Raw genomic sequence first — 12,592 nt, forward strand, 5'->3', positions numbered from 1 at the left:
AAAAGGGAGCAGGATGTTTTGTATAACAGCCTGCGTAAGTTCCTGTCTCACAGGATGTTTATGTTGTAAGTTCCTTTCGATTTAGGCTGTTTTGCCTGAGCAGTCGGAGGAGACGGTCATGATTTCTTTGTTCTGACCAATGCCTAATAAACTGTAAATATGCATGTTCTGCTCTCTGCTTGTGCAACTTCCTGCTGTGTGAATTCTGCTGATATAGTGTGCACTAAGCCTGAGGCTTAGTGTCGCTGAATTGCTGATATTGCCTGACTACGGGAGGTCGATGGATCGTCCGGCACCGAGCTTGGGGGCCAAGATGGACTTTATCTCCCTGGCAGTATCCCAACAGGTTCCCCTTCCTTCCCTCCTCCGTGGCTCGCTTTGCTCACTTTGAAACAGCAAAGCGGGAGAAGAGCCACTGAGTGGGGAGAAGAGAGGGAGGGAGAGCCTGGTTACAAAGCACGGATCCACATGAATCCTCAGGATTTTTGCACTGGGTCACCCCAAATTCACCATCACATCACATAGCATGTCCATGGCTACAGCTTGCACCAAAAAAATCACGCACCCACTGTTGCCTGGGGCCACAGTGGTGCAAAAACGTGGTTACAAAGCATGGATCCTCAGGATTTTTGCATTGGGCTACCCCAAACTCACCGTCAGATCACATGTCTGTGGCCACAGCATTAACCACAAAAATCATACATCCACTGTTTCGTTTAGAATATTTTTTTTCTTGTTTTCCTCCTCTAAAAACTATGTGCATGTTATGGTCGGGTGCGTGTTATAGAGCGAAAAATACGGTAAATGAAGCTGTACTGGAGATAGAAATCTGGAGGACCCCGTATGTTTGTGCATATAGCTACATTTCAGCTTCCTATAACCACACAGATACCAAACAAGTCCATTAGACTTGACTCCTGACGTCATCCACCTTCTACAGCTGATGGCTTTGTTCCTACCACAAATAAATCCTTCAAACTCTTTTGATCGATGCCTTTAGAACAGAGCATAAAGTGGCAAAGTTTATTTTTCTTTCTGCAGTGTATAGTTTCACCTTGCATGAAACTTTGTGGTGAAACCAAACATTAGCCATTGACTCAGCTAGTAGAGCATGAGACTCTGGATCTCAGGGTCGTGGGTTCGTGCCCCACATTGGACAAAATATTCCTGCAATGCAGGGGATTGGACTAGATGGCTCTCACGCTCCCTTCCAACTCTGCAGTTCTATGATTACATCTCTACGAGACCGAATGTTCAATTATTATTGCATTCTCCCATGTTTACTTGAACCACAAGAGTGCATAAAACAGGCTTCTAAAATATATTTAGAAATGTTAATACACTCAGGATAATATTGACAGAAGTCACGTGCTAACGATTGTAGCAAGTAATTAGTGCTTTGGAATGAATTCCTAAGTAGAACAGCTGATTTCAAATCATTCTACTTTTCTTGGCAATTTAACAAATGCCAATTAATCCATCTACCCTGATTAATGGGGTTTGGTGGCTGGTGTGGCTGATATCTAGCCTGTTTAATTCAACTCTACCTTTTATAAAATCGTTTGTGTCCTATAATAGGTGTTGCAAACCTTTTTGGGCCAATGGGCACATTTGGAATTTTGAGAGCGCCTGTGGGTGCCAGTCACAAAATGGCTGCTGTGGGTGTATGGCATAACACAAAATGGCTGCAATATGGACATGGGATCATGATTGCCACATCCAAAAGAGCAGAAGAGGAGATAGGAACACAAAATGGTGCAGGCATGCCTCTTCATTAGCTGCCCAATCATCTAGTCCAACCCTCTGCAATGCAGGAATCTTCACCCAACATTGGACTTGAACCCACAGCCTTGCGATGAAGAGTCTCCTGTTCTACCAACTGAGCTATACCTTGGGATGCCCACGTAACAGATGGTATCTATTTAAACATTTTAATAAATAAACAATTTGTGGGACTGGTAGGCAGAAATCGATACCAATCCACTCACACCACGAAAGATTTCCATGAGTGGATTAAAAAAGCGGAGAGACAGTATGCACTTGTAACTTTAACACAGTTTATGTTGGCCCTGCCAAGCCAGAGAAAATCATTTCGAATCCAGCCCTGGGCTGTGACGAGACTAATCACTACAATGTGCTCAGCAAGCGATGCTCAGCAAGAGTAGGCTTCTTCACAGGCAAGCGAAAACATTATCTAGGCCAAATGCTTCGCTAGGAGGAAATGCCCCATTACTGAGTAAATGGGGGCCATTTAGAATACAAAACAAGGAAGTGGTGTCTGACAGAGGATGGAGGGAATAGGCATCTCTGCAGAAAAAGTGTCACTCTCTGTCTTGACCGAGAAGCAGCACATGTGTAGCTTCTGATGCCCCTTTCCCTGCCACAGAAAGAAGCCCTCTGTATTCCACTGGATCAGAACAATCGATGGGTCAAGCATAACAAAAAGGGAACAGGGGGTGGGGAGGAAGAAAGCATGAATAAACAGCACACAGCATGGTCAGGAAGTTAAGGGAACAAAGAATGCTATGATATTATTTGCCAGCTCCATTTCTTAATGCTCACTTGCTCCAACATGTGCCCTAAAACAGAGACACCAGCTCAACTTTCTGTTTCCCGGCCCTCAAAGTTTAGGAATGTCTCAGAACAGCAATTTTGTTTTAAATAAACGTTGCACTCTATTAGAGGGGCCCTGCAGAGAAGCTGCCCTCAGTAGTTACTGGGTGGGTGGGAAGTACAATTGGATGAAGATTTCCTTTCTTAGGCTTTTTAGTTCTTGTTAAAGCTGCAGGTAGTAACACAAGTTTTTTTAACGTGCTGCTACTTTTAGCTATGTTACTAGTCTTTCTGCTGTGAAACTACATTGAGCATTATTTTAAACAAAATGAGAAGTGAAATATAATTGCATCACAAATCAAAACTAAGTTCCACTGCAGAGGCTTCCAGGTTCAGGGTTGATGTGATTGGGACTGAGAATACATGGCAGAATTTTGAATTCCAGATGATAAGATATTACACAATACAGAACAGGTTATGTGCATAAACAATGCATAGACGCAGGAAATGTTATGGGCACAAGCACTATACACCTGAATCTCCAACAGAGGGGGGAAAAGAACTGTCCTCTCACTATTGGGACTGGGGTGGGCACTTAGATCAAGTAATAAATTACAGTGAACCTAGTGAATATCCCCATAGCTGGGAAGGACTCAACATAAGGCTTTCTTGGAAAAAGCTTTAGGCCAGGAATATTTGCAGATCATGTGGCTAATTGGTTAACTGGGTAGGGCAAAAGGGGGGGGGAGGTGTATCAAAGCTAGTAGCAAATCAATAGCTTGCCTTCATCTTCTTTCAGTTATTATTTAATGTACATTGTAAGAAACAGGTTGCCTGTTTTGAAGAAGCTGAAAGTGGCAAAGCGTCACATGTACATGCAAAAGCTCTATAGCCAAAAGGCAAACAAACAAACAGAGGGACATTGTGAGAGACGTAGAGAGGAAGCTGTATCTTGGGGAGAAATCCTCCAGGATGTTTACTAATGACCAAATTGGCCCAGGGAAAATGCCTCAGACAAGGTTATAGTGCTGCTGAAATACAAGGATAAATTGGGCTGCTTGTTCCTTGTTTTCAGCTACTTTCTCATTTTAAAGATGCAGATATTCCCTAAACAATGACCTGGAGTTTACTGGCTCAACACTACTACCTTTGAACCCCCTTTGTATTTGCACCAACAGAGAATTGTCTCCTGCTGGTGTCTTGTGTGAAGGTCTAGTGCAGGGACAGGCGACCTCCACCTCACAGACCTAATTTGCCCTAGTATGGGTTCCAGTTTTGGCCTGCAAGGCTGTTTTTCCCACACCACACCCACCTGCCCCACACCTGATGTCTAGGACTATAGATTACAGAATTGTAGAGTTGGAAGGGACCATGAGAATCAGCTAGTCCAACTCCCTGCAATGCAGGAATCATTCACCCTGTGTGGGGCTCAAACCCATGGCCCTGTGATTCAGAGTCTCATGCTCTAGTGAGCTATCCCTCGTGAGGAAGTCTGTAGCCAGTCAGTCAGTCAGTCCTTGAAGGAGCTTGCAAAGAGCCCTGCGTGGCAATTTGAATAGCTGGCAATAGGCAGCACTTCAAAGAGCAATGCAGGGCTCTCTGCTTCTACTCTGAAGTCTCAGTGATCATAGGGGTTTCAATGACCCCATCTGATGTCCCTGTGACATCAAGTGATTGACAGGTAAATGGCCACAACCACCTGTCAAATTCACCCATGAGGAAGCAAAAAGTCCCATGGTTCAAATCTTAAAGGTAAAGGGACCCCTGACCATTAGGTCCAGTCGTGGCTGACTCTGGGGTTGAGGCGCTCATCTCGCTTTATTGGCCGAGGGAGCCAGCGTACAGGTTCCGGGTCATGTGGCCAGCATGACTAAGCAGCTTCTGGTGAACCAGAGCAGCGGACAGAAACACCGTTTACTTCCTGCCGGAGCGGCACCTATTTATCTACTTGCACTTTGACGTGCTTTCGAACTGCTAGGTTGGCAGGAGCAGGGACCGAGCAATGGGAGCTCACCCCATCGCAGGGATTCAAACCACCAACCTTCTGATCGGCAAGTCCTACGCTCTGTGGTTTAACCCACAGCGCCACCCACATATCTCTACCATAAACTCACAAGGTGATCTTAGGAAGGTCACTCTTTCCCAGCCTCAGTACCCCAGATGCAAGATGGAGCACAATAACACCAACTTACCTTACAGAGCTATTATAGTATTACAATTGGATGGTGCCATGTGAAGGTCTTTGAACACACGCGTAGTTCTAAACAAACATTAAGCATTGCTAATAATAATAATAATAATTTTATTATTTATATCCCCCCCAAATCTGGCTGGGTTTCCAGTAGCAGCCACACTTAAAGTGGATGCCCCCACCTCTCACGCTGTAAGCAGAGTACTAATAAAGAACAGGGATTTAAATCACCCTGCTAATACAAATAGTCTTTGGACACCCTCCTGCAAGATGCCCTTTACTCCCCTAGGATAGGTGCATTATTTTGGAAATTCCAGCTAACGAATCTTTGTTCTCCAAAACCTGAACAAGGAAAGAACTGAGCAGCAATGAAAGAGCAGCTGTGCCACCCTTACTCTAACCCCCTTCCACTCCTAGGGTAAAAGCCCTACTCATGTATTTATTCGTTACAGGGCATTCATATGCAACAACAGGAGCAAGGGCACACTTCTAGCCCTGCCTCAATGTTGTGTCCCTGTCTCTGAAGCATCTCCTCAGCTATGTGTGTCAAAGGATGGAGGCCTGACATGAGAGCCCTTTGTGCAAGTGCAGAAACAAGACAGTGCAACATCATGGGCATGCCTAGAACCACGTGAGCAACCCTACAGGCAAGTCAGGGTGTGAGCACAGCAAAAAGTTCTGTTGAACTGGAAAGCTGTTCTGCTTCTTCCATCCATCTCACAGAACACCACTTCTGGACACTGTAGAAATGCACCTCCCCATCTTATCGTTTCACACAAAGGACAACGTTCTGAATGCGACAGGGAAGAAGGATAGAAGACCCTCTGTCCATAATTAATGTCTTGCACATCCTGGAGGTCTGAAACACGGTCTGACATTTAACGCTTTGCTGAGCTAGCAGGCAATAAAGCAAGGCTGCTTCAGCCTGAGAAATAGGATCAGGGACACTTTGTGGCTGCTCTTTAGAACAAACACATCAAGACACACAGACCCAAGCGGAGGAATGAAGGGTGGGGGTGGAAAAAGAGCAAAAGCTTGTCCAGAATACTCTGCATCAAAATGTCAGGCTTCTCTTGTAAATAGTGGAAGGGAAGCTAAGAATTAACTACTTAAGACACAGGAGCATATAGGAAATGTTGAACTGCCTGGAACCTCAAGTGTGGAAAGAACACCCTTAGGTGACGAGATACAGGCGGATCATCCAGCAATTCTAATCCATGAGAGATGCTTGTACAGTCCTCAGACACACCGTTCTTAGACACACAAATCACAAAGTTAATTAAACCAAATAATGGCACTTCCTCCTCAATTATCTGTAAAAGCACTTCGTGCACATACATAAACACAAAGTCTATACACTTTTTATTATTATTTGCAATGTTTATTCAGTATTGCACACATTGGATTCCTGCAAATTCTAACATGGACTTGCTCTCTGTTTTAAGAGTTGTTTGTTTAAGGAAGCGCACTCTACAGTGATAAGAAGGACACACATCTCCTTATCATAGGGAAAAAACACATCCTCTCAAACCCTCGGACATCAACAAGCAATCTTATTCTTATTCTTTTTATTTACTAAATGTGTAACTGCCCTTCATCTATAGATCTCAGGCAGATTCACAACAAAAAAATTACAATTCAAAAGATACAAAATGCATTAACATTTCCTGCAGCCATCCCATCCCTCCTACACAGTTCATGCTAACTAGATATTCCACATTTGCTTTTGAACTGAGTCTCAGGGGAATATTGTACAAAGGATAACATGTGGCTGAGGGATGTTTCAGACAGCCTTCTAGATAAAGCACCCAATACTTCCTCCTGGTACCCTCAGAGAAGCGCTTGATTATGTGAATCATTGCAAACCATGCATTTCTGAGTAGTCACCAATTTGCATCTGGGTTGCCCATGTCACCAAATGGACAACTCCTCAGAACCAATGAACATTCACAGCTAGATTTAAGAGCTACCTAGGCATGTTAAGAACCCTACTGTGTTTTTAGGGATCTTGAATTGGATTCTGAAACAGATCTAACATAAAAATGCCTTCCCATCAGACTAAGTGCACATAACAGCTTACTTATTATATTTATATCCCACCTTTCCTCCAAAGAGTTCAAAGTGGTGTACATAGTCCTCCCATTTTATACGTACAGCGACCCTGCGAGGTAGGTAGACTGAGGATGCATGAAAAACGAAACAAAAACTCCTAAAAAGGAATATTTGTTCCATGTCCACTCATACCCCCCCCCCACAGCTACAAATCCAAACTCTATTAAAATGGGATTTTTCTTCCTCCTTACTGCTACAGGCCTGTTCCCAAGGAAGTTGAGATCGCTGTTTTCTCCAAAAAGGTAGCCCTCAGGATGTGTAGAATCAAACTTCTCACCTCCCATGATGAAATGACTGGCAAAGTAGCTTCCTGAAAAAGAGAGGGAAACAAAGAGGATGGTTAGAATTAGGAGCAGAGAAAGGAGTTCAGTATACAGCGGTACCTTGGGTAAGTACTTAATTCATTCCGGAGGTCTGTACTTAACCTGAAACTGTTCTTAACCTGAAGCTCCACTTTAGCTAATGGGGCCTCCTGCTGCTGCTGCACCGCCGGAGCACAATTTCTGTTCTCATCCTGAAGCAAAGTTCTTAACCTGAGGTAATATTTCTGGGTTAGCGGAGTCTGTAACTTGAAGTGTATGTAACCCGAGGTACCACTGTACTATGAAGGAAAGGAACCATCACAGAGGTTCTAATTAAAAACATGGACACAATCAGTACAATGCATTGTGGAATAACTTGCGAAAATGAATGCTTCAATTTTAAAATATCAGTAAGCTCCTAGCCCTCATGGTTGTGGAGATATTTACTGGTTTCATTCAAAACTCCGAAACCAGGAGAGGTGAGTCAGTAGCAAACATTTTATTTCTCCGTCCTTCCTTGCAGCCTGCTACCCCTACAAATGTACAGTATGCCTGCCTCCAAGCCATATGATGTTTCTCTTCCAACACCCACTTTTCCTGGCAGAGTTTCCAAATTTGCAAACTGAAAAGAGAAAGGAAATATGGAGGATCTGGCACTTTTATAGTGCTTTTAATTGTTATGTGTATTGAACTTCACATAAATAAGTCGACTTCCTGATTTGTAGCTCAGCCACTTAGCCGCTAGGCTTAAATTTACATTATTTGTTAATAACTACATTTTATAAGTCATTGGTTGGCGCACGCGCACACACACAGTTATAGATTCCACACCATATTTTTACAGTATTGCTTAACTCTGTCAGCCCAGTACAGCATTTTTCACAGGTGTGCACTTAAGTCTCTCCCACAATTGTAAACCATGAATAATAATGATGATGAGAAACAGTCCAAAGGCTATCACTTAAGGAGACTGCAACACTTGCAGGGACAACACAAGGTCTGTTGCCAGAGTAACACATACATTTCCCCGCAGGAGGGTTTAGCAGCGTTGTTCAGGTTAGCTGTACATATTCAAAAGGGAAACCTCTGTGACCGGTTTTATTCTCTATTATAGGACTCAAAACAGACAGACCTGTGCTGAATTTATTTGACATCTCTACCAGAGATACACTGCCCCCCCCCACCGAAGGAGCAAATATCTATGGGAGTACTCTTAGATGGGACGCGGGTGGTGCTGTGGGTTAAACCACAGAGCCTAGGACTTGCCGATCAGAAGGTTGGCAGTTCGAATCCCCGTTGCTCTTGCCAACCTAGCAGTTCAAAAGCACATCAAAGTGCAAGTAGATAAATAGGTACCGCTCCGGCGGGAAGGTAAACGGCGTTTCCGTGTGCTGCTCTGGTTCGCCAGAAGCGGCTTAGTCATGCTGCCCACATGACCCAGAAGCTGTACGCCAGCTCCCTCCCTCGGCCAATAAAGCGAGATAAGCGCCGCAACCCCAGAATCGGCCACGACTGGACCTAATGGTCAGGGGTCCCTTTACCTTACTCTTAGATATCTGGAAGTCCCAGCTGGTCCTTGGGCAGTAGGTTCACCAGCTACAGCCATTCCAGTATACAAGTAGGGTTGCCATGGTAACCCATGTTCTGATAAACCTGGACTACTGTAATGCACTCTGAGTGGCTGCCATTTGAAGATGACTTAGATGCTGCAGCTAGTACCAGCTCCTAGTTTGCCAAGTGGAGCAGCTAGCTTGAGCTACGTGACTCTGGTTTCAAAAGGAACCACACCGACTGCCAATATATTTCCCGTCCAAATTCCAAGATGTCAGCAATAACTTTAAAAAGCCCTAGACAGCCTCAGACCGAGACGTTTGAAGGAGGCACCTCTCCCCCTGTTGTCTTGCCTAAGCATTAAATTCTTCTGGAGAGGCCCTTCTCTGCATCCCACCTTTGAGAGTTGTACATTATGTGTTTCTTCTTCTTTGGTGCTCACTTGTAGATTGTCTTCCATACACACAGTTTTAACAATGAGTCCATTAGTGACTTTGGAGGCCAATTCCGGATCCACACGTCCTTCCACAGTGGGGACATTGCTTTCCAGGCGGGAGTTGATCACAGTGTGGATTTGCCAAGCGTGCCTTCCTCATAGCACATTTGTCCCTTGTGTCCTGAGTTTGAGTGTCTTCAAAGCCTGTTACACCTTTGGTAAAGGCTGTTCTCCAATTGGAGTGCTCGCAGGCAAGTGTTTCCCAATTGTTGGTGTTTATACTTCATTTTTAAAGATTTGCCTTGAGACAGTCTTTAAACCTCTTTTGTTGACCACCAGCATTACGCTTTCCATGTTTAAGTTTGAAACATTACTTGCAGGGGCATACCTAGGGGTTGGTCAGGTTGGCTCCTGCAAATGGTGCAGACCCGGGGAGGGGGGACGCAAAATCACTCCTATCCACTGACTCAGACTGGCTAGGAACCCACCTACCCATGTGTACAGATCCCGGGCTGCTCCTCTGGGCAGCCAGTATCTCCTTGTCAAGGGTGCAAGGGATTGTGGGGCACCAATATAGCTCCTTGCCAAGGGCACAAGGGAGCCTAGGTACACCTCAGATTATGTAGCAATGGAAGAGGAAGGGCCTTCTCTGTTGTGGCACCCTGTCTGTGGTATGACCACTCCTCTGAGGCCCAGCTAGCACCAACTTTGGCTCTGTTCTGGTACCACGTTAGTACTTGGTTCCTCAAGCATGTATGAACTGTTAATCTTGCAGCCTAATGTTACAGCTTTAAGATGAATATTTTATAGAACATTTTACTCACTCTTGGTTTTACTGATGTCGTGTCGCCTGCACAAATTGTGAACCCCGCAACGTGATAGAGAGCAGGGTATATAAACAAGTTAGTAAATGCATCAATGATGCATTTCTAGAAGTTTGAAGCTTTCTGCAGAGAAATATAGCCATGGAAATTTTTCCAGCCCGTGTTAAAGAAAGCCTTGAGGTCATCTGCCCTGAGGCACTATGTTCCATCTTGAAAAGGGAGCTTTATGCATCATATCCAAAGTTAGTCACAGTCACGAGCACACCCACTGAAATCAATGGACTTAGGAATATGACAAACTCTGTGTATCACCCAGTGCATGTTTTTTTAAAAAAACAGTCTGAGGTACCACAAAAAAAAAGAACATTTGAGCAAAAATGGAAATCTTGCAATTGCTCTGAAAGCCTCCTCAGATTGTGATCGACTTCCACGGCAGTGGAATTTGAGACTACCCTGCCACATAAAAATAATAGGATATGGCAACACTTGGAAAACTCTGTATGGAATTTAAACAAAAGGGTAACAAACTTCTCTCTTTACAGCTCACATACAGCTTCCTTCACATATCTTTTATTGACTGTTTGTTTGAACATCTTAGAATAGAACCACTCACAGCAGGCTTGCAATGTGTATACATACACTATCCATGCCCCTTCTAATGCACTTTTATCCCAACTACGGGATTTAGCAAAAAAGGTCAAATGCACTTTTAACAATCTAGTATTACAATGCTAGTGGTAATAGATAGGCCTTTGCTTTTAAAGAAAACGAGGATAAGAGCTTTCCCCAGCAGAGCGGTTTCATTTGTTGTCCTTTCCACAACAGCTTGGTTAACCTTGAAGGTATTACACAGAGCATACCTTGCCATTACAAACTTTTACATGGCTACTCTCCTGAAACTGCCAATTATTCAAGTTTTGCCCGTCCTCTGATCCAAACGAGCAAAACCACATCACCGCTACTACCATAGTAACGCTTTTATAGAACAGGCCATAGAAGTAAGAACTACACACTCATCTTTAAGGAGTATATAAACATTTCTATTTCACAAGCTATTTTCCAGTTGGATGGGTTGAGGGCCATTATTAAAAGCCGCACGCTGCAACAGTTAATTCAAAACGTGCTCTCTTCACTCCTCTGCTGTCCTCACCTTGAGGTGAGGATTGGTGGTAGGTATACAAAAGTCAGCTGAATCATCACTTCATAGGTTACAGAAATGTGCAACGACAATTACTCTAGTAATTGCTTCCGTAGCACATTTTAATCTGGTGAGGGACATTATTTTATTTTTAAAATATTGAAAGCCCACCCTTTCACCCGTAAAACTTTCAAGGTGACTTTATAGACTATTATGTTTGGCCTCGCAATGACTCTTTTTGGTGGGTTACTATGGCTTATATAAAGAAACTTCAGCTTGGGTAACAAGCCTGCACAATGAGTCAATATCACAAAGATGGATCTTAAACCAGGTCAGAAACTCTAGAAAACCAAACTTTCTTTTCAGTTCTCATAATATTTTGTACATGGCTTTGCACATATTGAACCAGTCTGATGAATGCTCTAGCTAGCATGATTTATCTTCATCTACTTCTATTTTCCAGACAGAAGCTCAACATTTACAATACAGTGGTACCTCGGGTTAAGTACTTAATTCATTCCGGAGGTCCATTCTTAACCTGAAACTGTTCTTAAACTGAAGTACCACTTTAGCTAATGAGGCCTCCTGCTGCTGCCGCGCCACCGGAGCACAATTTCTGTTCTCATCCTGAAGCAAAGTTCTTAACCCAAGGTACTATTTCTGGGTTAGCGGAGTCTGTAACCTGAAGCGTATGTAACCTGAAGTGTATGTAACCTGAGGTACCACTGTATGTTTTGTCCTTTTTGTGTGTATGTAAGCTGCCCGAGGTATTACCTGCTGCAGAAAGGCTATATACACATTTTAAAACAAACAATCAATCAATCCATTTCACAGCGCTTTTTTTCTATCTGTTCACATCAACAAGGCTTCATTAGTGTCAGATTCTTTGTGGGGGCACTGATGGGGTGGGGATGTGTTTACCCCATGCAAAGACATTTACACCTTGGCTAGAGACAAATTAGGAATGGTCTTGTGATAAGAAACAGCAGCATCAAGTAGTAGTATCTCACAACCAAGTACAGAATATAAATTCATTTTGTATGACGTTGCCGGGTGTAAATGTCTTAAAAACTCTGGCCTGGAAACACAGTGATTGCACAGCAAACTGAAGTGTGAACACAGTCACTATCTTAGCAGGACTCTGCTTCAAATCTGTTGACCATCATCCACTCGACAACTGCATCCAGGAACTGGTTCAATCTATGCACTGTCTTCTCCTGACTCAGATCTGATAGCAAAGCAAAGCCTAGTGTCATCAGGATACTGACACTGTACCCCAGACCTCCTATTGGTTTGCTCCAAACAGATTCATATAGATGTTAAGTAGCATTGGGATAAGAAGAGTGTCACAGTTAAATTGCCAAAACCTAGACGTGCAGCCCCCTAGCCGCTAAGAGATCCGGCAGTAGTAGGGTTGCACTCTGCCACCTGTCCCTCGAAGGAGGTCATTTGTTAGGGCAATCAAGGCCAATTCCGTGCCAAGCC

The 12,592-nt window shown here is 43.8% G+C and overlaps 1 protein-coding gene across 4 annotated transcripts in view; it reads right to left on the minus strand.

The window, feature by feature from the left end:
• RNF157 (ring finger protein 157) overlaps window positions 1-12,592 on the minus strand; it is a 74,701-nt gene that overhangs the window by 43,205 nt on the left and 18,904 nt on the right. For all 4 annotated transcript variants that reach the window (XM_053375964.1, XM_053375965.1, XM_053375967.1 and 1 more), the window contains exon 2: window positions 7,048-7,166. In XM_053375964.1, the coding sequence (XP_053231939.1) occupies window positions 7,048-7,166 (119 nt within the window). The remainder of the gene's footprint in view (window positions 1-7,047; window positions 7,167-12,592) is intronic.

Source organism: Podarcis raffonei, chromosome 2, assembly GCF_027172205.1.
Source record: "Podarcis raffonei isolate rPodRaf1 chromosome 2, rPodRaf1.pri, whole genome shotgun sequence".
In the NCBI taxonomy this organism is placed as follows: Eukaryota; Metazoa; Chordata; class Lepidosauria; order Squamata; family Lacertidae; genus Podarcis; species Podarcis raffonei.